Below are 27771 nucleotides of genomic sequence, written 5' to 3'. Positions count from 1 at the left end.
TGAGCATATATCCTTTATTATGAGCGAGCATGGTAAACATCATTGATACGGAGACAAGTCTGTCTTGCTTCAGAACTGACCAACCTCACGACCTGAACTTTGGGAGAAAGTAAATTACATGGTAGATTTTTCCAGCCTCACTGAATTTAAATCAGTATACTAACTTATGCTAGAATGTATGTGATTTTTAAAGCCCAGAGAGACTTAATAAATGATATTTATCTTACCATTGTTTGATGCATTTTAAGTATTAAACTTTGAAAGAAAATAAATTTCTTGGTTAATAAAATAGCGCAATTAAATCCTTTATTTATTTTCCTCATTAGACTGAAATAATAAACCAAATGAACAAGAAAAATGTCAATAAAAGATTTAGCATGAAACATTATTTCTTAGAAGATAATGTCAATAACATTATGAAAATATACACATTGCTTGTAATCGAATGCAGAAAGTCAATACATTTACCTTTGAGAAGCAGAGGCATTCACTGCCTTCAAGCTTCAGTTTAGGACCTCAGGACGGAAGCCGACGTCCTAGACAGATGATCTTCTGGTTTTGTTATGAAAGAAAATGAAAGAGTCTCTCTGCAAGGAAAACTTAGGTCATTTCCATTTCAACCCATATCTACTCCAGAGCATACATGAAACACACTAATAGTTCTGCCTATCATTCTTTGCCAGAGCAGAAAACAGGTTTTAAATGAAAATAGTCTGAATTATCATAAAGCCAAAAATAAGAATGGAATATTTAAAATTATCACTCACTCAACTAGTGAAAACCAAACACATTATCTTCTTTAGTCAGGGATTTGCAGTTATATTTTGCATATTATATTTAGCCAACAACCAAATTTTAATTTTTAATCAGGAGACAATAAAATATAATTAGCAGCAAATAACAGAATGACAAAGCTACAAAAATTCATAAAGGTCAAAGGAAGCAGCATTCTAGCCCCAGCAAGAGTGTTCTTCCAGGGAATCAGGGAATCATGGTGCCCACTTCCCCTTTCCCACATTCACCTCCAAGGCAAATTTTCTAGAAGCAACATTGCTTTTTGACAATAATAATGATGATAATAATACAGAGATAGCTGTCAAAACCAGACAATGTACATTCTTCAGAGTCAAGAGACCCACAAACCTCAGTAAACAGCGTACATAAAGGAATATAGCAAATTCCAACACAGCATACACACAACAAAATTAATTCATTCATCAGAGACTGATGTAATTTTAAAATGCGTTTTCCAGAAGGAAGCAGAGCAACAGAGACCATCTGCAGCTGTCAAACCTGCGGAAGTGAAACAATGCCTTACGAAATTCACACAATACATGAATTATAAGTGAAAAACAAATGCTTTATCAAAAAAAAAGTTGGTTGATGGCCCAACATATAGATATTTGCATGTATATATTTATATATCTAGTGATAAAATCAGCTTGTATGAGGGTCACAGTCTATCTACTTTGACGTTATAGCACAGATACTATAAGCGATTTACAGAATTTGTCAAGTTCGCATATACAGGAGTTGCAAAATGAATTAAAATACATTGACATATAGAACACACAAAATGTATTTATATAAACCTCCCAGGATTGACAGGGATTGGCCGTAATCAGCATAATCAGCATTGCCACCATTAAAGAAGAAATATAATCAAGAAAAAGGAGAAAAATCCAAGAAAAAAGGGAAAATTTAAAAAATTCTTCCATTATTTTTTATTTAAAATAACGTTCTCCCTGTTGACTCGCAGTGTTGATAAGTTTGTTCTTGCCCCAAAACAAGGATTTTGTTTAATGATAGTTTATATTCTGTAGCCTTTTGATCTCTGTTTGCTTCCTGCAGATAATGGGTCCTTTAGTAGGAAATCAGTGGTCTCCATGGTAAATATTTACTATACCGATGACGGTCAGGCCAACCCCTGAGTAGTCAGTGAGATGGTGCTTTAAGTAGCCAAAAGAAAAGAAAAAAATAGATCTTGCTATTAGAAAATGTCCTATCACTTCACATTAATTCTCTTGAAATAAAAGATCAGTGATTTGCCAAAGAAAATATTATGGACAAAGCGTGTGATAGCCTCTTCGTTTATGCTTCCGGAAGCAGGCGCTCCTTGTGTAGGTAATTAGAGTACAGTGGGTGCAGAGTGGTGCTTGGAGTTTAGGGTCAACTTTGCTGTCCGCTCCGTAGATTTTACAGGCGATTTGCTCTTTGCTTTAAGAAGAGAAAGTGATATTGGAAAAAGTCAGCACTTTAGATTAAAGCAAAGCACCCTTCACAAAGCCACAAACAAGAAGCAGGACAGAAAGTCCATGGCTTGTAGCTATCCTCGCACCTGCGGAAGAAGTTATAAGATATTCGCTCATCTTGAAGATTTCCAACGCTCCTTATTAGGCTGTTTTAAACATATACATATATATATTTAATTAGCTCGCCAGCTTGGCTCTGGTGCCCATGAATGTCTTGGCATGCACTGCAAATAACAACACATACAAAGTATTTCAGTCCCAGGAAGTTGGTCTTGCTTGTTCTGTCTGTTTTCAAACAATGCCATCCCACGGCTGGGAACACTGAGAGAACAAATCCAAGCACATTTCCCTCAAGTAATTCTTTGAGGATCATTCCCTAGAGTCATTGGTTGTTCCTATATTGGTACTTAAAAACACATCCCCTGTCTTACTACTTGTAAGCATGAAACCACAGGAGATACAACCAAGGCTGAGAGCAGCAGGCTTCTCCAGGGTGGGGAGGATGTGTTCTGGGATGGGTGCATTTGGGCATTTTCTTTTAGAGGAAGATCTTCCTCAATTTTTTTTATCCTTGAAATCTGAGAAAAGTTAGCGCTATCAAGAATTAGAAATTTTTGCAAGAACTCCAAGACTATGCTAAGGGAGAGAATTAAATTGTAGTTTTACAATTTTTTCTTCATATATTTTATCCAATAAGCTTCTAGCTACAAATGATGTACTAAATATCTTTATTAGTAAGAAAACAAAAAGTGTGATGAAACTCAAAGCATTTCTTTTCTTTCTTTAATTGGAGAAAGGTTACAAGGTTTGAAGAGGGTAAGGGTAGGGAAATTCAATCTTTTGAATATTTCAGCTAAATCACATTCAGGTCCACATTGGCAAGGATAAAAATTGAGGCAAAACCACATGGTCTCAAGAAGTCACTGCAGATTAAATCTTTGGGGGTTCTAAAGAGGACATTAAGTAGACTCACATTACTGGTTTTTGGTTAGTGTTGTCAATTGATTTGCCCTTCTTTGGTGGGGGAGCCATATATTTAACACAGTATCTCCTCATAGAAACCTAACGACTGAAGACCCAGAGGTTAGTGGCGGGTCGCTGGAGAGTGTTCCTTCATTGAAGCTGGGTAACAAGATTAAAAAATGCAACAGTGACAGTATAACCCATGTGCAGCCTAAGTACAAAGATAATGCAAGGAAAATATATACAATCTATGTAGAACTACTAGCATCAGAGCTTTCCAAAATTAAATATATGTTCTTGTTATCTTTTGAAGAGAGAGTCTTTGACAAGGATTCATTTAACAAAACAAAACAAAAAAAAAGAAAGAAAGAAAGAAAGAAAGAAAAAGTAATGATTACATGGCTCCTTAAATAGCCAATGGCATTTGACTTGACACAAAGCATGTCACGTATTGAATCAAGGTTTTAAAAAAATGCTTAAAGCAATAAAACCAACTAAAGTGATTCACTCTTCAAAAAAGATATTTTGTGAAATTATGGTTTCCTTTTCTGCATGAGCATTGCAGATTGGCTCAAACTTGCTGCAACTATGGACTACGCTGCCCCTTTCTCAAGGAAGCAACTCTTCAACGGTTGCCTGATGCCATCATTCCTCTAAGATATGAAGCGAACAGCTACTCATTTTGACTCAACGTTTCCTATGACAATATGTCCAGCATATGCAAGTTAAAACAAAATTTACATCAGCAGTATAATTTGAAAGAAACTCAATTCTATACTGCAAAGAGTATTTTTTAAAAGGCCATTAAAATTTTGAACTGCCATCAGATATACAACATACTTGTAACACAGCACTTTATTTTTTCAGATTGTAATCCTTCATCCACTCTAGGCACGTGCATTTCCTAGCATATTTTTTTTTTTTTTAAACATAGGAAGTATACTCTTTTTTTTTTTTTTTAATTGTTTTATTTTTCTTTCTTTATTTATTTTTCCCCCAAAGCCCCAGTAGATAGTTGTATGTCATAGCTGCACATCCTTCTAGTTGCTGTATGTGGGACGCAGCCTCAGCGTGGCCGGAGAAGCGGTGCATAGGTGCACGCCCAGGATCCGAACCCAGGTCGCCAGTAGCAGAGTGTGTGCACTTAACCACCAAGCCATGGGGCCGGCCCTCCTAGCATATTTTTAATTAAATGAAATTTATTTCTGTCAGGCCAATTATAAAGTCATTTTTTTGCTGTACAGTAATTCTAAAGCAAATTTGTTTGGTCATCAAATCACTCATTGTTTTTCTCTTCTTTTTATGTTTTACTTATGTCTTGAGTAAAGGGATACGTACTCCTTTATCTTTGTCATCCCAAAGAATTAGTGAAATCTGAGAATCTAAAATGCTATAATTTGCCCTATGTGATTTTAAAAAATAATCATCATAGTCCTTTTCACTCAGATGTAGACTATTCTGAATATAATATTTTTCTCAATGAATATAACATTGTTTATCAAACACGATATGGTCTATTCTACAGAGAGGTTTTAAAAATTATTTTGTAAAAAGTAAACTTTGGCCACTCATCATGCTGTATTCTTATTTTTACAGATAAACATCTTATTTTTTGTGAAATAATGAGATTCATGATTGTAGTCAGGACCCCTGAGTTCTAGTTTCCTCTGCCGCCACTCATTTCTAAAATCCCAAATAAATACTTATTTCTTCTGTGTTTTCTAAAATGAGCATACCTGTTTGTGTATTATTGTTGTTTTTTTTTTCCACATTAGTATGCCAGACATTGTGTTGGAATAGAATTATCTATTTTGTTTTATTTGGTTTCTCTTGCTCAGTGCCCAGGCCCAGCAGGATAACCTGTGATGCCCCTAAGACAACCGTGCATTAAGTAACTCTTGTCCTCAAATGACCTGCTGTCCACTGTGTCTGTTCACACCAGACACAGTGTAATCTCTCTCTCCTCTGAACTGTGGGTGTTTGGGTTTGCTGCTCCTATGACCTTAACTTCGCTGACATTGACGTGTAATCCTTTATGTTCATATCTTTTTTTTTTTTAAAGATTTTATTTATTTATTTTTTCCCCCCAAAGCCCCAGTAGATAGTTGTGTGTCATAGTCTTATCTCACTGATTACACTATAAGCTCATTAACGGCAAGGGGTAAGATTTTAGCGATTTTTTTTATTACTCTCAATGTCTAAAACTATGCCCTGAGAGTTTTTAAACTTTTGCACCCAACACAAATTACCCTGTGAAGAAGAAAGGGAGATGCTGTTATCTAAACTATGTGAAGAAAAGGTGCAGATAGCATGCCTAGATGAAGAGTAGCCTAATAGAACCTAGAGATTTCTCTCTCACTTAGAATGCCATTTCATGATGTCCTTCAATTTCTATTTAATAATGATGTCTTTCATTTGTTTTTATACTTAAAGATTTTCATCGTACTCTCTGATGTAATTCCCCATGCCTTTGTAAGGCAGGGAAGATATTTTCTCCATTTTGCAGATGGAAAAGTCTTCTTAGAAGTCTAAGTAGTGCAGAAACTTGGCTTCTATTTCTCAGCCCTTTTTATACCTCATGCAATAGCCAACGTCACACTGCCTTCACTGAGATGTGGACAAGCAAGCATTTCTCAAGAGAGTGTCTGTCACAGATGAGAGCTTGACCAAAAAGAAACATGAAAAAAAAGCCTCAAATATTTTATCTTCACTAGAATTATTATTTCAGAGAATAACAGAAAAATTGGCCTATTTCTTAAAACAAATAAATAGAAAACAATCAACACAGTAGTTGAGACCTTGACACCCTCAGCAACCAGGCAGAGATGGTACGCAGTTATACCACCACATCATCAGAGGCGTTGCCATGGAGAGCTTAGTTCCCCCTCTTCTCCACCTCGTTTAACTGAGCACAACTTCCCAGACTGGAAAGTCTGCCTTGCCCTTCTCATCTGTCTGCCAGATGGAAGAAAGCAGCTCCCTTCTAGCACCTTCCTTTTTAGACTGTCCCATCTGTACTACCATTTCTTCCCTGTATCTGTGATCGAGAGGCTGGAATACACTGGCATATTTAATAATGCTGCTTCCTTCTTCTTGCTCACCTCAATCTCCAAAATGACTGCAATGAGTTGGGCACCTACTCTGCGTCAGGGAATACACAGTAAACTCTTTGCACACACTGTCTTAGTTCATCCTCTCAATAACCCTGCATAGGAAACACACAGCTCAGGAAGATGTACCTCTGCGACATGGAATAACTCAGCCTAGGTTACACGGATAACAGGGAGGAAAGCAATGGTACAGAAATGCAGAAACAGCGACGTGGTCAGCGCAACTTAGAATATGGGTGTGCTTCTTTCCGAAACTCCCTGTGGCAAGCAACCTTGCCTCAGTGTCTCCACAGCTGTTAAATCAAGATGTGAAGCTATTATCTGAATGTACACTAATCTTTTAGAGAAAATGCACTGGATATAACCCACCTTAGAGAAAAAATTATTTGATATAAAACTTCTTTTTCCCAACTCTGAACTGATAAGTATTGGATATGAAAACATCATCAGCCTCTTAGTTTTCCTAAGCATTAATAATGGGTAAAGTTTGTTTTGCTCCATATAGCCTACCAAATGTCTTATGATATAGTAATATTTTGAACTTTTCACATTATAGACTTTCAGAGCTTAAAAGTTCCTCTAAATTCATCTAAATATTTGAGTGAGAGGTGCTTTACCGTTATTCTTTCATGTCCCTCTTCTTTCTAAGAACTTCTCTTTCCAAGCATTTGATTCATATTTGATAGCCCGGGACCAAGAAAGGTTAACCTGATTGTTCAAAGTGCCACCATTAGTTAATGACAGGGAGAGAATGTCACTCACTAATGTCACTAACTATATGTTCTTGTTATCTGAACAGAACATAGAGCTGTTGACTACCAGGAAAGATCATCAAAGGAGGATATGGGGATTTAATTCAGAAGATTAAGACAACTATCTAGACAATGTGTCCCGTCTTAATTTTACCAGCTCCTCGATATCCACTTTCTCTTGGCTATGAATATTTTCTGATGGATTAATTTCCTATGTGCATACAACTTTTTGTTGGTTTAGATTTGGGGAAAAGTCACCATTCAAGGCATGTCTGCAGATTTAGGTACAATGCTTGATAGGTTTTTCTCTTTTTCTTGTTTGAGCATTTAGGAGAATCAAAAGAAGCAAGAAAAGAGAAAGAATTTCTCTCCTGCTGTGGCTCTATGGTCTGATTCCAGAATCCTTGTTTTGTAAAAGTGAATATTAGTGATGCTTATCATATGAACAAACCTAAAAATGGAAATCTTCCGATAATAAAAGCAACAGTCAAATAATTTTTTATCTGTGAAGAGGCAAGCCTATAAAGAATGGAGTGTCCATTACAGCTCTAGGAACAGATGGGCTCCTTTGACATACTTATCTTTTATTAAAGATGTCAGCCTTAAGAAATAAAATAGCTGTGTGAGAAAATTTGAGCTAACTTTTAACGCAATTTTTATTCAGGTTTGCACATACTAAATCACCATTTAAGGGGAAAGGTCAAATAATAGGATGATTTTATCCTACAATTTTTTGAAAAGAATATCTTTTTATTAGAATTCTTATGGGTTCAGTGCCAATTTCTTCTAGAAATCCATTTTTTAAAAGAAATGTTCTTCATTTTGACCTAATACACAAATCATCTATTTTATGTGCCCTGGCCTGTTGGCAGCAGCTGTTTAAATTTCCTTTCCCGCTTTCCTTTAGTCAGCAAATTTACACCTTTCTTGCAGTTACGAGGCCTCTTGTAGCAGAGGGAAGAAAGTGCATAAGGCCTAAATGACAAGGTGCCTGGGTGACGTTCATTCACCACAGAATGTTCCAGACTCTCCTGCCTACAGCTAGTCCCTGTAGGCATAGCTCCTGCCTGCCAAGGCCATAGTGCCTCTGAAAACAGCATATTTTCATTGCAATTCATTCATGCAAATAGAACTGATCTTGGTGCAGACAGGATGATGACAGCAGCAGCTAATATTTTTTGAACACTTATTATTTCCTTATCTCTGACTATGATCCCGTGAGGTTATTATAATCATTTTGCTGATTAAGAAACTGAAGCTGAGGGAAATGTGTTCAAGTTTACTTAGCCAGTAGGTGGTGCAGCTGAGATTCAAAGCCAGTTCTGTTTGACTCCACAAACTAATCTGCATCATAATCTCATCTGGTGATTCTTCATACCTCAAAAATCTTCTACGCTTTCTCAATTCTGCCTAATATTAAAAATATATGGAAATATGAGCGGCTTTGACAAAATGGAAGGGAAAACAATATAAATTAGCGCAAAAACAAAATGTTTACAAGGAATGAAGTTTTAATATCACATATATTTAACAACTGCTTTAACACATGAGTAAGAATGATTTAGTATTAGTATGCCATTTACTGGTATATAAATAAATGTCACTAAAGGGCTTGAAACTATTTACTCATGGAGATTAAATATGCCTCCTGCATGTATGTTTTCATTATTAATTAGCAAACTCTTTATTCATAATGTGAAGGTAGATACTAATCCAGACCTTGTTGGAACAATCACAAATTCCCCATTAGGGCTAGCACACACGTGTGGTTTTGTTGCACTGACAACGCTGTTGAATAATGCCGAATTTGACCAAGAGCTTAAAACAGTACATTCAAGTTGGGGAATGGAATAAAGGAAACTATGAGGACAACTAGTGCCCATGCGGGATGGCTTTGCTGCAGGGACTGTGATCCCGGAGACTTACCCCAGAGCAGGCTAGGATAGTTGGCCCTGAGGGGGGAGCAGATAAAAAGTGCACCACAGCTAGTATTGTTGATTAATGAGTGGAAAGGCAAGAAAGACGTATTTTCATATTTGAGCAATCACTCACTGGTGAATAAAGAATACCTCCTCCCACCCACACTCATTCTGCACATTGTCACAGATCCCATCGCCAACATCATCAGAGAAAACCTCCTCATCAAAGAAGGAAACGCATATCATATTTTTAGAGAAATGGCAACTGAGGAACTCAAAGTCAAGAAACGGAAGTAAAAGGAAGAGAAGGAGAGAAACATAGCCGTTTATGTGATCTCAACTTTCACATATCTTATGTAAACTGAAAAGTAAAGATTTCACCATAATTTATAAATACAGTCCTTTGCCTAAATTAAAAAATTAATTTTAATTGTTCAGCAATGTCTGCTTTTGAGGATAAAATTACTTGATGACCTAATGTCAATAGGATGTACAAAGACATTAATTATATAGCTTCAGAAAACACACTTGTTTTAACACAAAAATGTCTTAAGACTTTACCCATATATTTCCCAATGAGCGAATGGTTTTACCATTTTCCTTAATCCAGCTATTTCAAAATTATCTGCATTAGAATGTTTTATAAATTGTCTTCATAATGAATTATCTTCTTAGCCATCAGAATTAAGTAATCAACAGATATTTGAAGGAATAAATTTTTATCCATATTCTATTTATCAAGGCATGCAAATAAAATGATAAAAGTAAGCAGCTGCCAGGGACTGCTCATCAAACTTCCTAGACATAATTTGTTCTTAAATATAATTTTAAATAAACGAATATTTACCCTGGGTAAGTACTGAAGGGTGGTTCAAGCGCTATTTTTCAGTCCTTTCTCTCCATTAATACCTAGTGGTCTGGGGTTGTTTTTTTAAAGATTGACCAAATTACACAAAACTTCATGTATCTTCTTAGCAGTGGTATTAACCTCATAAGTGTTTTGCACTATACGTAAACCAAAACATAACATTCAATCCCTAAACATTTATTTAACTCCCATTATGTGTTAAGCACAGTGCCAGGTGCTGCGATAGCACCAGACGTGTCGGACACAGTTCATATCGCCACGACCCTTATAGTTGCAGATCATCAGAAACAGAGTGAATTTTTCAATTCAAAAGTATTTTTTTTCTATTTAGTGGTTATGATTCTACTGGTTGCTCCCTAATTGTAATTTTTCAAATTAACTATTTACATTGCTAACAGAAGTGGGAAAATTGCTTTGATAGTATATAAATTTGTTTAATCAGAAAAATTAAAAATATTTTCTAAATGATTGGAGAAAATGCTGCTAAAGATGTACCTATAAGACATCTAAACAAAACAAGAAAAAAATCACTCCCATAACAGACCCCTCATTGCACACTGCTTGAGAGCTTTATATCCTGAAATTTGGAATATCTGACTGCATTATTTAATCTTCACTAAACATCTTGTGTCTGCAAAGATAATAAAATCACTTAATTTCTTATTTTTTATTTTTTCAATAGCTCCATAGTCATCATTCGTGGAATAAGAAATCATAACTCCTAGCTTCCACAATTTGCTTTAATTCAAACACTAAGAATTTAACCTATATTGGGTCTGTTTCATACATACAGGATTCTGAATTCATGCAGAAATGCTCTCTCAGACTTTTTTGAAGCAGTCATATTAAATAAACATAATTATCATTTATAGATCTTGCAGCACACTGATTTTCCCGGACACTCCCAATGACTGCACCCTTGCTCGTCACTTTGAGCTCCTTCTGAATGGGGGCCGAATGAGTCAGACTATTGAGAGGAAAAATGATTGCATGATATTTTATTTATGGACTTTAATGTGCCTGATTTATTTAATCAATAGAAATTTATCAAGATCATACCCATATGTTTAGAAAAAGAAAAAGAATAATTTGATGGTCACATTCTCCACCCGGCTCCCTGGAAATAAGCTATAACGTTCTTAATTTCAATGCTCCTAGCAATTCCTGAGAACACCACTTTCATAACAGTACTTTTTTTTTTTTTTTTTTTTTTGTGAGGAGATCAGCCATGTGCTAACATCCGCCAATCCTCCTCTTTTTTTTGCTGAGGAAGACGGCCCTGGGCTAACATCTGTGCTCATCCTCCTCGACTTTATATGGGACGCCGCCACAGCATGGCTTGCCAAGCAGTGCGTCGGTGCGCGCCCGGGATCCGAACCAGCGAACCCCGGGCCGCCGCAGCGGAGCGCGCGCACTTAACCGCTTGCGCCACCGGGCTGGCCCCCATAACAGTACTTTTAATATACCTAGGTACACACATGTACATGTATGCATGAATACACATGTGCACACATACATATGTGTACACGGGTATATATTTTTTTAATTTGTCAGGAGCTCCACAATCACACACCATTATTTTACTTTGCCATTCTTTATTTGTTGAATATAATTTATTTGTTTGTTTGTTTTGTCTCTCATGAGCTGTCTAGCATTGGCCTGTTTTTAAATTTGGGAAGTTTTAAAAAACGTTTTATTTCTGGTCACAAAAGGAATAAATTATCATTATACAAATGTTACCAATACAAAGAAAATAATTAAAAATCATAACTTATCTTGACTTTTGATGTATATTTTCATATATTTCTTCTTGTCATTTTTCTATGCACGTATCTCGGATTGATTTAAAGTTTTTTATTCTACGTTTTTCCACATTATGTATTGAGTCTTTTTTAATTTCATTAAACATTCTTTGAAAACATGATTCTAGAAGCTGCTTAATATTCACCGTACAGTTTCGGCACATTCATTAGGTAACTGCCCTACTCTCGGTCATTCAAGTACTTCCAATTATGGGAAGACCTCTGTGATCAGCATCCCTGTTCCTCGGTCTGGGTCTGCCTCATGACTAACCTCCATGGAATTTCCTCCCAGAAGCCTCACTTCAGGGACAAAGCCCTGTGACTCATCTTTCCTGCCAAATTTTCCTCCAGAAGAGAAGTACCAATACACTGTGCAAGTACTAATACAGCAGAAAGCCTGAGTCACCGTGGCCTTGATGACACATGTTGATTTTAAAAATCTTTATCAAGATTATACGTGCCAAATTTAAAAAAATGACTAGGGTTTTGACGGGGACTGCATCAAGTCTATAAATACTTTTGATGAACCTGACATATTTCCAATACTGAGATTGGCCATCCAAAAACATAGCATGTTTACTCATTTAATCAAACCTCAACTCTGGTCTTCAGATATATATACGACTTACTCATTATTGTCTTTTTTAAAAAAAACCTAGATATTTTATACCTTTTCCTTGTTGTTACCATTGAGGATTATATATTATGCCCCAAATATTTTCTCTTTGGGTATTGCTGTCATACACAGAATTGATTTAAGCTTATATCTTTATCTTTCCTTTATCCACATTACATGATTACTTTTGATACCTCTAAGGCATCTGGAGTAGATTACATAATTGTAGCATCTGTAAAATTGACATTTTTTCCCCTCCTTTTGGTAAGTATTAGCCACAAATATTTCCTTGTCCGTCTTATCACTTTTTAGTTACATTTGATTTAATTAAACAAATGTTTTAAATTATTTATAGTAAATGTTATTTTCATTTGTACATTTAGTAACTGTAACCTTTAAAGCCTCGGGCCTCTCATTTTTCACGTATCTTCCTTATCTTCTTTTTCTTTTCTGCTTAGTTCTTTAATTAATTGGAGTTCATTGGAATATATAGCATAAACTGTGATAGTGTTTATCATTTATTAATTAAATGAGCCTTTTTATTATATTTTTGAATTCATCAGATATTACCTTATTTTACATAATTTTAGAGCTTTCTAGGCTTCTTTTCTTTCATCTCTATTCATATTTATGTTCCTTTATGATCCTCTTAAATGATGATTATTTAATAATACACTGTAATATCTGGTAGGTACAGAGGACACGTGCCAGCGACGGCTGAGCTCACTCTGAGCCAGGTTTACTCTGTGACATATTTAAAATACATTACGTCACTAAATGCTGAAACGGCTCTTGGGGCGTCTGTGTTACTACCTCCACTTTATAAATAAGGACCCAGGGTCACAGAGACGTGTGCGCAGCTCACTCCACACACGCTGGTGGAGGGAGGGAGCAGTCACACCTGCCCCCCTGCTACCACCGACTGCACTGCTCACCACAGCACTCTCAAGCCATTTGCTGTTTCTCTCTTTTGAAAGCTTTTAACAACATTCTCACTTGTTTATGTTTTTAGATGTATCTATAATTATTTTATGATGTTAAAAATTCTGAGGGTCATTTTAAAACCCTGAATTTAATTAGGATAGCAGCTAGTTTATATAATTGCAGCTTCCAAATACATGTTGTTTATTCAGCTCACACGGTTCGAATTCTTAAAAATCCTGTGGAATTTTATTATGTTTTACAATAAGGATCTATTTACAACCTTGGGCAAGACAGCTGGTGGCTAATATGTATGGTTATGTAGGGGAAATTTATCATCCATCAATGGCATCATGATAGAATAAAAAAGAAAGCTCTGAAATTATAAACAATAAAATATAAGCCAGGAATGTACACTGAGTCTTTCTTCTTTACCTCATCACTTACATGCACTTAAGGAAAATATTCACCATAGTAGAGCCAGGTGGTGTAGACCATTTAACTCTCATCATTTCATTGCTGCTAATAATAACATATAAGCACACGCAATAAGAGTAATATTGATACAGCAACTAGTTACCATTTACTGAGGGCTTATTCAATGCCAAGCCCTCTATGTATATAATTTTATTTAATCCTCAAAACTCTGTAAGGATTGTACTATAGTTCCCACTTAATAAATGAGGAAACGGAGACATACACAGCTATGAGTGACAGAGATGAGATATGAACAGTCTTCCTCTCAAGCGCTGTGCCTACTGCCTCTACCTGCGAATGGCCAGGCCAGAGGCAGGTCTAAGGAGCATCATCCTGTCTTGTCCCATCCTTTGCAGCCGAGGTGAATGGACCTGTGTCAGGCCACAGGCAGCAACAGTGTTCTTTGGGAGAATAAGCCCTTGTCTTTTCTTTTCTAGAGTGTGTGTTACTTTCACCAACAGAGTGAAGTCTTTCTAGCAACTTCTCAACCTTTTGGTCATCTATCCAGAAAGCTGCTCCTCTGGTAGCTTCCTGAGATCTCAAGGCTCATGAAATCATTAAAGAGCTTAGAACATTGGCAAATTCTGCTTCATGTCTCCTCAATTACAGAGCTCCTGGTAATCACAAGTGAACCTTAACATGGCCAGTCATGCATTGAAAAGCTCTTCCAGCATACAGCTGGGCCTTGTTTTTATAGAACCAGCTAGTTACAGCATTTCAATGAGTTAAGTTAAACATGGTTTGCAGGAGAATTTAGCCAGTATAGACTCTTAATCTATACAATTCTGGTTCAAACACAGCTCTAGCAGATTCCTTGGCATGTATTATCCAAAGCATTGCCTCAAATCTATTTTTCATCTTATTCATAGACACTTGATTTACATAGCAGCCTTTTAACTGATAGAATTACAATGATCAAATTAATTTAATCTGTGTAAGCAGCCAAGTTGGATCATTTAACCCAAAATCGACATTACGGTCTGAATTATACAATCGGTGATTGGCTCCACACTTTGATGCAGTGCACCGTTTCTTCACATTTTAAGTCAGGAGAATAATCTACCGCAAGACCCTCAGCTCATCATCTCCCTCCCCCTACCAGCTTTCAATTCTGCTTTAAGATCATTCCTGCTAAATCTGTCCACTTGGAAAGCTGCCATGTTGATTGCAGCAGAGAACTTCAGGAGCTCAAGGCTTCCAGCAGCTGCAGCAGCAGCTGCCTGTCACCACTCAGGTTCACCTCATGGTAAACACATAACAGTCATATTTGGGCGTTCAGAGAATCAGCACTCCTGCAAGCAACTAGAGACTCCACACGTGGAAACAAATAGGCCTCAACTGTGGCCATTCTCTTATAAGCGCCAGCTGTTGATCACAGGAGTGACGAAAACAGCTTTGCACAAGTCCACCCCAATACTGGAAAAAAAATAATAGCAAGAGGCCAGTTCCTAAAAATATATTTTGTAGCATCATACACACACGCACACATACCTCACAGTAAAGGATAAAAAATTGTTTCTCACTCATAAGAACTTTTTGATTCTCATAATTCACATAAAAATGCCTATTTCTGTTTCTAGACCCAGAGACTTGGATTCAATAGGTGCTGGGTGAAGCCCTGAAGATGAATTTTTAACAAGCTCCCTGGCGAGTCTGGCACAGGTCATCTGCACTACACACTTGAGAAACACTGTTCAGGAGTCTTGGTCAGTTTTGGAATAGTGGCAGTATTATCTATTTATGCAAATATAATTATAAGGAAAAGAAGATAAAAACAAGGCTATACTGTCCCTCTCTCTTTCCCTTTTCTCCCCCAAACATGAGCTCTGCTTGTTCCAGGCACTTAGAGAATTTCAAATGCAAGTTGTAATGTTTGTCTCCAAGAAGTTTTCGTTAGGGTAGGCAACTATCCTGTTGTGCCTGAGACTGAGAGGTTTCCTAGAAGGCGGGATTCCCGCACTAGAAGGAGGAAAGCCACATCGAAAAATTACAATAACAAGGCACAGTGATGGCTTCAAAGTAAGCCTGAACATATTGCTGTGGAGACCTGAAGGAGCAAACAACCAATTCTAAGACGAAAGCTTTAGAAGATAATTTGCATTTGAGTAGGAACTCAGCAAACAGGGAAAGACCCACACAAAAAACCCAGCATTTGCAAAGTCACAGAGGTAAGAAAGTCACAGAGGTAAGAAAGTCTCTGAAAACATTCAGGAAATACCAATTAGGAGGATTATGTGTGAGGATTAGGAACTCAGGAGAAACAAGGCTGGAAACTAGACCATGATAGTGATGGTGCTTTGGAAACAGTAATTATTTAATACTTGCTCTGCTGTGATCTGTTCCTTGTATTAGAGTTGAAACAAGGAAACTATTAGGAGCTGCTGGAACAGTGCAGAGGGCCTACAGTGAGAACTAAGCCAGTGCCGGTGGACCAGAAAAGACGCAGTTGCTCAAGGATATTGTCAAGACACCATTAGTAGAAATGAATGACTAATTCAGTGAGGAACTGATGAAGGAAGAGGAGATAAGACCATTTTCAAAGTTTCCATCAGATCTGTGATTGTGATGACGTTATTAAAAATTTGGGAACATGAGAAGAACATTTCCTTTTGGTGAGAGAGCTAAGATGATAAATTCAGTTTTGAATATTTGAGTTTAGGTGCCTGATGTGGGTATCTACTGCTGTGAAACAAACCACCCTAAAACTTAGTGCCTTAAACCGACAATTTATTATTATCTTTCAGGAGTCTATGTGTCAGCTGGGTTCAGCTGGGCAGTGTTGCTTGGGGTCTCTCCTGCTGCAGTGAAACAGCAGCTGCGGCTGAAGTGAAAGGATGGTGTGGGCTTCACTCGATAAGGCGGTCTCAAGCTAGGTGCACTTCTTATATGGCGGTTGGCTTCTAAGAAGCTACAGCAGAAGCTGCCAGTCCTGTTCAAGGCTAGCATTACTCGCATAGCATTACTTCTTCATACCTTACTGTCAAAGTGGTCACAGGCCAGCCCAGGTTCAAGGGGGGAAAAGAGGCACCACAGCTTAATGGGGGAGTGTCAGCAAACGTGCAGCCATCTCTACTCTGCCACAGTGCCTGTAGACACGTATGCGGAGATGTTCTGGGGACAACAGCAAATCCTTGTTTAGATTTCCAGAAAGAAATCAGAATTAGAAACGTGAATGGGTTTTCAATGGAAAAGTTAGCAGTTAACACCACAGAAATGGATAAGAAGTTCAGGGAGTTAAGAAAGAGAAAAGAACTACATTTAGGAGAGGAATTCAGGAGAGAAGCCAACAAAGAGAGAGGGGAAGGCTAACAACCAAGAAACAGGGCACGAGTGGACAAATGCTGCCTAGAAACTGAGCAGGAGAAGAAACGAGAGGTGCCGGGACTGGGAGTTGAGGAGACCAATGACTGGCCAGAGAGCATTTCCAGCAGGGCTGACAAGAAGGGACAGGGAGATGAGCAGACGTGTACAGCGCCCTCTGCAGGAGGGTGGCTGGCAGCAGGGGGTGTGCACCTTGGGCAGGGGAAGGGGAGTGGGATGTAACGCCAGGCTTGGGAAGGGCAGGTGCAGGGGCCTGAATGAACTGTTTTGTTTGCCTATTTGTAAGTGTACAGGGAAGAGACCAGTAGAGGGGAAAGAAGACAGAGAGGAACAAAGGAAGGCCTGGAGGGGTGGTTTATGGAGGGGAAGTCTGGCTTCTGAAAGGAATGGAGAGACTTGATAAGACAGGAAAAAATGAGTAGAGAATGGTGTAGTATATGGAGGTATTTGGGGATGTGGTGGAGGGCAGGGAGCTCAGGTAAGTCTCTGTGCTCTTTCTGAAGACAGAATTAAACTACTCCATATTGGAATCAGGAATTCCCCCTCCTCACAACAGCTTCAAAATTAGTTATGGGTACACAAAACTGGAGAGGGTTCAAAAGAATCAGACATGAGAAACTTTTAAGGGATTGCAAAAGCCAAGTTCTGTTTGTCTGTTTGCTTTATCATTTTTCTTCATTATTTTGGTTCTAACTGGAAGTAGAAATGGAGGTAGAGTTAAAAGAATTTAAAAAGAGATGTTATAAACATAAACAGTTTCAAGTAGGAGGGGACAGTCACATGCTCACTAACTTTTGGAGAAATATTTGAAAAAGATATGGGACTGGCTATATTAAATGACAGCTAAATCTTTTATCTTGTGATATGTAGATGGCAACAGACTATCTTTTTCCATGTAAATTTTTACTTTAGGAAAACTGGTTAATTGTATGACAATTTGAACATTATAGGTATGAATATATACAAAGTTATTTTCAGGTAATACTTTACAGAGACATAGAAATTCTTGAGAGAAAAATAGTATGAATTAGAGTTGAGTATTTCAGTCTAAATAATTCAGTCAACTAAGTCAAAGACTATGATGAAAATAATAGGCCAGATAGACCAGTCTTTTGTAACACAGGTTGATATAACAGTGTCATGTATTCCAAGGATGAAGCATGCCTCCTTGCATTAAGTGAAAATAAGCAAGATTTTAATTTTTGTGTCTTTCCTTTAATAGAATAAGAAAAGAAAGATGCATGATAAATGGAATTTATAAATATTTTGTTTTCTCACAAATTAAAATATAAATTCTTTGAAGAGAAGTGTGTCTTCCATTTTTGAGTCAATATACTGGCACAAAAGCTCTTGAAAGGATGGAGAGTGAATAAATGAGTGAATAAATGAAGCAGGGATATTGAAATCAGCTTTATTTGAATATCACCTGGCAAAATTATAAATCAGAATGTGGGTATTACAGTGAATATAATATATAAATATCCATCCCAGATACCGTGTTTTATATAATAATTGTGCAAGCACAGAAACTTACACATGAATAGAAAGGGTGGCTGTGCCACCCCAGCTTCTGAACTAGAAGTTAGAAAATGTTGTGAGAAGTACATAAAATATTTTCCAGTATTCACTGGCAAAAAAATAGAAATTAAAAATTGTGATATATTTCAGATTAATCTGTGTTATAAGCAGATAACTTTTAGCAGAAAAGGCTTTTAATGAACACAGGCTTCCACGAGTCATCATTCCTTCCCTCCTCTCACCCTCATTCTAGAAAAAGCAATGAGTGAGGCAGGTGGTGGGGTGGAAAATGAGCAGTGATTTTTATCTGAAAATTGTCAGAAGATATCTAGAGCTTACCATTCAGCTCCCATCACAATGCTAAGAGAGAGATATTAAAATAGATATTTTTAGAGTACATTATTTAATCCAAAAAGTAAATAGTGTAGAAATAGATAGAACATTTCATTCCATGCTTAGAATCCTTCACTTGGAATAGGTAATTTGTGTGATTTTATTCTACAGAATGGATTTAGGACATCTAGCTTGGAATATTCTATGTAGGCTAATAAGTTCCCTTCCATGATTTGGAGATCTCACTAATTAGGTCATAAATTGTCTGTTGAGGGTACTTTGCAATTTTGCATATAGTGTCTAGTTTCCTCTTTTGATAGCATGAAGGGGAGAGGGCAATACCTCCAAAGACATTAAATCTTTATCAAATAATGGTTATAAAAATTATAACCATTAGGTGCATATATATAATGTATTTGTTATATATGTATATGTATATACACACACGCACACACACACACACACATACATTTTCTAGCTATACTGGTTTTGTTCTTTAATTTGTAAAACAAAAGAGATGATAAAGATGAAAATAAGACATCGCCACACAAACTGGGCTTCAGAGAGGCCGAGCTATCCATTTGTCAGACTGACATAAACTGCTGTGACCCAGGCTGCCGGGATAGCTGCTCACCTACATTTAAAAGCAGTGCAAACTTGCAGGGCCCTAAAAGCCAAGCTCCCTGCAAATCATCCTGATGAAGTGACCAGATTTTTTAATATAATGGCTAAAGAGACTTTGAGTGTTGGCAATATAAGTCTCTATTACCAATAGTAGTATCAATAATTCTTCAATGATAAAACGTAAAGACAAAAACTTAAAGAAAGATAGATTAAATATTTTTACGCTCCCTTTGTCCTATACTATGCCAAGTGTTTGATAAAAATACAGAACATTCCTGAGGTCACGTAGGGTACTGCTCACCCCACATCAAGGTTAAAACTTCCATGAGTTTCCACTGGCTGGATGATTGCATAAATTAATGCTATTCAGAACAGCTTTAACTTGCACAGCTGACTTAGGAAACGCGTGACTAAGCTTCTGAAATGGCATCAAAGGCACATTTACAGCAGTTGCTCTATCACTGCACCACTTGCTGCCTTTCATCCCCTCACTTCCTCCCAATATCATCACCACTTGCAACAGGCAGCTGAAGTTTCTCCTTCAAAATCAAAAGCCCTTGGAGAACAGCCCTGCTGAAACCTATGGGTTGCTGAAAACATAGTGTTTCTCTTTCATTTACATTTTGATTAAGTGAAATTCCCTTAATTTGGGTCATTATCAACATGTAAATCTGTAGAGAAAATGAACATGCATTTTAGAATGCAACCAACATCACATGATTTATTGTTCTTACAATGTGCAAATACAGAAGGAGAAAAAGAGTCCAGCTCCTAGATCCTCTGGACATGAAGCACTGCCAGCCACTAGTGGGGCAATTCACATCCTCTGTGAAGCCAGCCTCAGGCTCTCTGTGTCTCCTGTCTCATTCTTACTTCAACTGAACTAGGTCTCCAATTTTAAAAACCGTCATACATACATCTGTCTACTCTACTTGACTGATCTTCCTATGGAGGGGTTGTGAGTGGTAAAATGAAAGGCTCAAAATGGGTTTCCATACCTGATTGTGGACTTTGTTTGGGGATTTTGGCTACCGCTTGAGGGCTGGAGGTGGGGTGCATCCGCTGGTTGGCAGAGCTGTGGATGCTGCTGGGAACGGCCACAGAGACATTCTTGCGAGGCTTCACATCTTGCAGCCACATGGGCGAGGCTTCGAAGGCCTGCATCCTCCGAGCATGGCTGTTGGCGTTGACTTGCAGGTAGGCCTGGGCCTTGTGTTCCTGAAGCTCTCCGTAATTGGCATCGGTCACCCGGCACTCATATAAGCCTTCATCCTTTTTCCTCACTTTGGAAATCTGAAGCTTGTGAGAGATGTCATTGCCTTGGACTTTCACTGTCTGAAAAATTGCAGGTAAAAAAATAAAGTGCTACATCAAATGATTTTGTTCCTGTACACTGTCTGGTGCTTACTAATGTTGGAAAATTAAAGGGTCTTAATGGCCTCACAGCCACAGTCAGAGGGCTTTTTATTTTCTCAGCAGTCAAATCTGAAGGTCTCATGTATTCTATGCACAACTGGATTCCCAAGATCATGGAATAATTAGTTCAATCCGGCCAGCACCAGATTCCATTAGCCTGTGTCCCCGTTTCCCAGGTTCCAGCAGCAGCTCTCCCACTTTCCAGCCATGGGACTGGCCTCTGCCTGGTTAGCTCAACTGAAAGACGCAGGAACCTAATGGGGTCGAGTCTATAGTTCACACAGCTTCTCTTCTTCACTGCAGCTACAGTTCTGAGAGATCACAAAAATATTTTGTTGGTCACGACAGAGCTTAAGTGAGAATGTGCTTTTACCCCACGTTGAGATGACTCCTAAGGTACTGACAGCACAGACTTGGTGCGTTCTGACCTGCAGTCATGGGGCCCATGGCTCAGGGTGCAGACTAACATCACCTGAAGTCACATGGCTCAGAGTACACACCCCTCAGAGCACCAGGGGTCTTTATGCTACTGGAACTTGAGATGTCATTAATTAAACACTGGTTTGTTTTTCAAAATTCAAATCGTATTTCTTCTAATAATTTTTATGCTAGATTAATAGGATAATATTTATATTTGATATAAGATTATGTATAACATATAAAATTTTATATAATATGTAATATATATCCATAAGCATCTTTATCAGAACAGCTAGATTTGATATATATTATATAGTATCCATGTTTGACAAAATGATGGCTTTCATAAGACATTCAGGAATTAAAGATTTGGATGATTTTGAAATATAGAGAAAAGAAGTAATGAAGGCCAAAAGTTATTATGCTACTGGTCACTACACTTTCAAATAGCTGTAAATAATTAAGAAAACGTGGGAAGTGTTCATCTGTTTTTACATATAGAGTTGTATATACAAACAGTTTTGAACATTTGAACCACAACCGTAAGTATATATTTATGTGTATGAAAAATTACATATAAATATACTAATACTATAAAAATAATGGAAATCAATAGTTTCAAATACTTTCTCAGCTGAGTCTCCTAATAAAGTTTGAGGTAGTCAGAGCACTTATACTATGATGATCCTATTCTACAGTCAACTGAGGCCCAGTGGGTTTGGGTCAGTGATTCCTAACACTGCACATGAGAATCCTCTGAGGAGCTCTTAGAAGATGTTCTCACTTGGATTAATGCTGAAACATTAAGTCTGCATCTCTAAGGGGTGAAGCTTGTATCAGTATTTTATAAAAGCTCTCCTGGGAATTCTAAGCAACAACTGTCAGTTTAGGATATATGTTCAAGGTCACACGGTGGGTCAACTGGGAACAAATGACTTTCTACAGTTTGTATCTAGAACTCTTTCCAATCCACTAGCTTTTATGAACTATTGGCCTAGATACTACTGTTAGCAGCTGTGTGCGTGATTTTGTATCTGATTGTATGCTTCCCTAGGTCGGCGCGTGTGAGGCTGTTTCATCCCTGGTCTTTGGAGGACATGGGCATGGGTGAAGGGTGAAAGACGAATAGTCAATAAACAATTTATCCAATTATATGTGTGTATGAAAAGTGAAATATTTAAGAAAAAATTGTTAACTATTAATCCTACCAATAAAGCTTTTCTATCACTGCCTGAAAACAAGAGTTTCTGTGGTATAAGAATAATTGAATTGAAATATTCTAAAAAGTCAGTGAGTTTATGAATATAAATGGGAGTTTCTCATTTTTGTTTGATATTTTCTTTCATGTTGAGATTATACATTTAGATTACATAATTTTATTCTGTAAGTACAATATATTTTTATACTTTTAATTATGATGTAACTCCAATCTTATACCACTTTATGCTATTGTAAAAGCCTCAGAATAAATTTCCTTTTTAAATGTGTCATTGGATTTTTAGATTCCTAAGATATTATATAATATATTTATGCTTAGCAGACATCCTCCTTTCTTATTATATAACTATTTCATTTCTAGTAGTGGAAACTTGTTTACTATTTATCAACAAGTTAAGCAGTTCTATTAATATGAAGTGATTCTATGTAGCCTCGTTTGAGGTATAGGAAAAAAAATAAGATTTTCTTTTTTTTTTTTCTCATTTCACACACATTTATAAAAAGTAATAACAAGTAGAAACTCATCTCTATACTTTCAATAAGTTGACCTCCTCCAATTATGGTTTTATATTTATATTAGCTCTTGGTTTTATATTTATAAGATTTGAACATTGGCATTAGAAAGACACTGCATGCGTTACAAACGTTGAAAATTGAGTTGTTTTCATTACAATTTCAACATCCTGTTGGATGCTTTAATTTTTTCTACCTAGGGAGATTTTCATATGTTAGTGTTTTACTTCCCATTAAAGAGTGATTATTCCTATAGTTTTGAATGGACATTAGCATTGCAGCCTTACGCTTTTACAGTTATGTAACTGTTAAAAAGAGCAAGGACAAAAGTGTCACACCGCTTTGGGTGGCAAAATGATTCTCTAGTAATTGTTTAAATATTTACAAGTAATTTTATTGTATCAACTCTAAATCTGCTTCAATTGTTATGTACCCAGTGAAGGAGAAAGGAAAAGTGACTCTCGACCTGTGTTTGCGAAACCGCCTTTTTAGGGACACCGAATTAAAAGGCTAATAACCTAAACTTCATTACCTAATACTCACTGGGCCTCCCGGCCGCTGACAAGGCCCGCGCGCCCTGTCGCCGTGATACTCACACTGATCTTGGTCCCGTCGTTGTCCGGGTCTCGGTCAGGCACCAGTTCCACCTGCGGGAAGAGGAGACGAACCTCAGACTCGAGCCAGGCCGGACCCGGCCCGGGCCGAAGCGCACTGTGCGGAGCCTGCGGCATAACCCAAACGGCTGCGGAAACATCTCATGCAGTGCGGTTTACAAAAGAGGCGGAGGCGGAGGAACGTGCCCTCCCGGGCCGGCGGGCGGGCCTCCGCGCGGGGGCGCTGCGGGCGCGCTCGGGCGGCGCGGTGCCGGGGGTAGGGCCTCGAGGAGGCGGGCGCGGGGGCGCTGCGGGCGCGCTCGGGCCGCCCGGCCGCGCGGTGCCGGGGGCAGGGCCTCGGGGAGGGGGGCGCGGGGCCCCGCGGGCGCCTCGGGCCACCTGGACGCGCGGTGCCGGCGGCAGGGCCTCGGGGAGGCGGGCGCGGGGTGAGTTTGCCGGGACGGGATTCTGCGTCTCGCCCGGCCTGCATCCCCTCCCCGCGGCCCTTAGGATGATGTTCTTTTTGTCGCTCCGACGCGTCCGCCGCCTTTTGCGGAACTCTGTGTCCAACCTCCTCTCTGATCCTCTTTTCTTCTCCCTCTTGTCTCCCCACTTCCCTTTTCCTCGTCCCCTCGTTTCTCTGCCCCTCCTCCTTTCCTCCTCTCTTCCCCTTCCCTTCCGCCTCCCCGGTCCCTCTCCACCCTCCCCTCCCATCTATTCTCAGGTCGCCTCCCGTGCCCCCCTTCATTCCCTAGTCCGTCCTCCCTTCTCACCCCGCTCCCCGCTCCCTCTCTCTCCTCTCTTTTCCTCAGTCTTCCCCTTGTCTGTTCTCCATCCCCTCATCTCTCTCTCCTTCTCTCTCACCCCTCTGTCCCTCCCTCCACCTCCCCCCCCTTTTCTGCCAACCTCAGACACGACAGGAACTGACTTGGGGGGGTGATGGAGACACCGACAGAATTACGCTTCCCCGCTCCGCCGTCCCGGAAGGGGGACAGCGAGTGTCCTGGGATGTATCAACACGGTGGTGCCATCACGGACAGCTTGAGAATAACCAGAATTACAAGGAGGCGGCTATTCCCCGCTTGAACCGGGAAAGACTTGACAACATGACTTCCTTGGTTTTAACGTGGTGTCTCCAGGACACATTCCAGCTCCCTGGCATCCCGGGGCGTCACTCACGCCAGGAGAGCTAGGCAGGTCCCCAGGGGCGCCCAGGCACCATCTCCGGCCTTGGCCCCCTGGCTGGAAACTCAGACTAAGGGAGCGAGTGGGACAGATGCAGGGAACGTTGCGGGTGACTCCGCTACCTGTGCGCCGGCCACCTCGGCCCCGGGCTCCAGGTCCTCGGGCCCCCGCAGGAACCACCACTGGATCTCCAGGTACACTGAGGCGGAGCCGCTCTGGAAAGCGCAGGACATTTCCACATTCTGCCCCTCGGTCGCCGTAACGTTCCGCGGAAACTCGGTAAATTTTGCTGCAAAACAGAAACGCGTCCTTTTGAAATATCCACACCACTCTTTCCAGCGTCTCTTTCCCTGAGAGCTCCCTCCATTTTTATTTTTATTATTTTGGACTTAAAAATACAGGAACAAAATCCCTCTGTGACATCCCGGACTTTGCCTGGCTCCCCAATCCTCTGTCCTTTGCCTCTCTCTTGTCTTGTTGTTGGTATCATGCCTAACTCACTTTGTTGTTGATCAAGCCCAGATAATGGAAAGGTTAAGAAGCTTGCCAATAACTCCCCTCTGTTAGCCAACCTGCCCACGGTTAGATCCAAATACCTTGTGTCAGATTGCAGTATTCCCCAAAATTTACAGAGGGATTCAGTGAGGTACATTTTAGACAAATCTGTCCAGTTGATATATGAGGAGATCCTCTTGCCTCCAAGTTTCTAAACAATCTGTGATTGTTTCATGTAATAGAGAATGGATCATGATTATCTGTCAAAATGTACATTCTTGATGTGGCAAAATAATTATTAGCAATTGTGAGTTGAAGGCTATGAAGCAATGAAACAAGTTGCACGCTTTCTGAGGTGTGATTCTTTCCAAATTAACCTTCATATTTGTTCCCATCAAGCCACTGTATTGTAAATTACCATACATCATGGGATGTAAGAATCACACACCTGGGCTTAGTTAAGATTAAAGGTTGTTTTGAAGTCACTAGAGAGATTTTTTTCAGCCTTTTCATTACCAACCTTGACACTACTAGTTGGCAAGATTCACGGAGTCATGGTGAAACTCACAAAAATAAGATATTCCTTTTCTCCCAAAGGCACTTCTTTAACATGGAATGCTTTGGATGGTTGTTCTTATCTTGTCTAATGGACACTTTGCAAAGAGCTGATGATTCCCTAAAACTAGTCTTAGATTTGTGGCTGAGGGAAGTGCACAGCTACAGTGCACATTCTTGGAGCGGAGGACTGAGGGGTCTGCAGGACTGATTTAGGGTGGATGCACTTTCCTCCACTTTTTAGAGAGACACCATCAGTGTCTCTTTTCAAAATTTTATAAAATCCCAAATGATCTCTATTGAAATGGAACTGTATTTGTACTTAGAGGAAATGGGAGATTTTAGAAGACATTCTGATCTGAAAAGGACTTTTCTGTTCAAGCTGGAAGCAGTATGGCATTTCTGCTTGCAGAAGTGATGCAGTCTTCTGGCAGCAGAGATGTGATCTGTTCATGGTGCTGAAATGTTCACTGCAGCCTGCAAAGTCCAGAACAACTGGATTCAGCAGGCTGCTACTGCTTGTAATGCAAGTCGTGCCTTTTAATGGATCCTCCGAGGAGTCTGTCCTTGTGTAAACACATATGCAAACGAAGTCACACGGACCCAGGAAAAGGAAGCTCTAAACCCATTCTGCTGACACTGAGAAAGAGGACTGGCAATGGAGAGTCCCCCATTCCCAGCTCCGTGTTTGTTTGCGATGATTATGTATGCATGAGTGGTTACCCTGTGCATGCACACAGAAGGCACACACACACACACACACACAGAGCCCTGTGTGTGTGCTCACCGAGGAACCTATCTCATTGTCAGGCACCAACTAGATTTGTTCTCAAATCTAGCTTGCCTACTATTTAGTAAACTTTAAAGAAAAATGCCAAACAAAATGCTATTTCACTATTACTTGCTAGGAACCTCACTACATCCGCCTGGCCATTCTCTGAACGTAGAGAAGATACACACACACATAACACACCACAAAACAATGTATATTTGTCAATGAGCACAGACTTACCTTGAGAAGAAAGCCCTTGCTGTACATATAAAACGGAAAAGAAAACAAATCCAACGTATGCCAAAAAGATCCCCATCATTCCAAAAAGGGGGAGGGGGTCACATCAGTGTAGCCAACAGCCAAAATTCCCGAAAAGAAAGGAATGCAAATGTATCAGAGGCTTCGTCTCAGCGTCCTGGTCGGAACACTGCAAACATCCTGCTGCTCGCTCGGCGAGCACTGGCTTTAGGAGAGGGGAGAACAGTTCGTGAAGGTGAAAACCAGCCGGCTCGGGTTCGGTGAGGCTTCGAGTCCAGACCCGGCTTGCAACGCTGGGAAGTGTCCCCGCTGCTTCGCTGCCTGCTCTAAGCTACCCGGCGGCTCGTCCCACGTCAGCCCGCCGCTCCGGCTGGCGTGATCACTGCCCTCCCTCCACACCGAGCCGGCTCGGCGAGCGGGGAGTGGGCAAGGGGGGCGGGCAGGAGGACTCCGCCGGGCTCCACGCCGCAACTTTTCCCTCTAATGGCTGCGATGATGCCTTTAACTCTCTGCGCGCCGGACAGCTCCCCACCCCCGGGACTCGGCCGCGCAGCCCGCAGAGGGCACGGGGCTGGGCGGCCAGTCTGCCTTTTCCTTCGCGAGAGCAGGAGCATTTATTTTTTTCCAATGTGCTTTTTCCCCCGTCGACTGACTCTTTCTCGCCTCGGCGGATCGGATTGCTCAGCGTTGAAGAGGACAATACGGTTGTAGGATTGCGGTGTTGGATTGCTGGGGGCTAGGAGCTGGACATTTGAGCAGGAAGTTGGGGCATTGTTGAAGAGGAGGGGAGCGATGAGATGGGGTGAAAGAGACTGCTTTGGGGAAATGAAAACAGCTATTTGAGAGAAATGTCGCTTAACTAGTCATTAA

At 39.7% G+C, this 27771-nt stretch overlaps 1 protein-coding gene across 3 annotated transcripts; it reads right to left on the bottom strand.

Annotated features, from left to right (window-relative positions):
* On the bottom strand, nt 1-27611 carry VSTM2A (V-set and transmembrane domain containing 2A). Of its 3 annotated transcripts, none has more exons than XM_004438371.3 (5): nt 26884-27611; nt 24944-25110; nt 23640-23690; nt 20475-20811; nt 1-2338 (listed from the first exon to the last, which is right to left on the bottom strand). In XM_004438371.3, exons 1-5 carry the CDS (start codon nt 26960-26962, stop codon nt 2262-2264), a joined length of 711 nt encoding a protein of 236 aa, XP_004438428.1. In that variant the 5' UTR covers nt 26963-27611; the 3' UTR covers nt 1-2261. The 3 variants fall into 3 exon arrangements, with proteins under 3 accessions (XP_004438428.1, XP_014649148.1, XP_014649149.1); XM_014793662.2 differs by having other exon boundaries at nt 1-2217; nt 26884-27606; XM_014793663.2 differs by lacking the exon at nt 1-2338 and adding an exon at nt 2345-2476 and having other exon boundaries at nt 26884-27609.
* Between the last annotated feature and the right edge of the window lie 160 nt (nt 27612-27771).

The sequence above is a fragment of the Ceratotherium simum genome, chromosome 1 (genome assembly GCF_057802395.1).
Source record: "Ceratotherium simum simum isolate JZ-2026a chromosome 1, ASM5780239v1, whole genome shotgun sequence".
Taxonomy (NCBI): domain Eukaryota; kingdom Metazoa; phylum Chordata; class Mammalia; order Perissodactyla; family Rhinocerotidae; genus Ceratotherium; species Ceratotherium simum.
This window is presented reverse-complemented; position numbering and strand designations above follow the sequence as displayed.

Coding starts and splice junctions, on each gene's coding strand:
- VSTM2A (XM_014793662.2), bottom strand. CDS start 26,962: ATGATGGGGATCTTTTTGGCATACGTTGGATTTGTTTTCTTTTCCGTT. Junction 23,691..24,943: donor CCGAGGTGGCCGGCGCACAG/GTAGCGGAGTCA, acceptor CTCTTCCCGCAG/GTGGAACTGGTGCCTGACCG. Junction 2,218..20,474: donor CAAACAAAGTCCACAATCAG/GTATGGAAACCC, acceptor CTCTTCTTAAAG/CAAAGAGCAAATCGCCTGTA.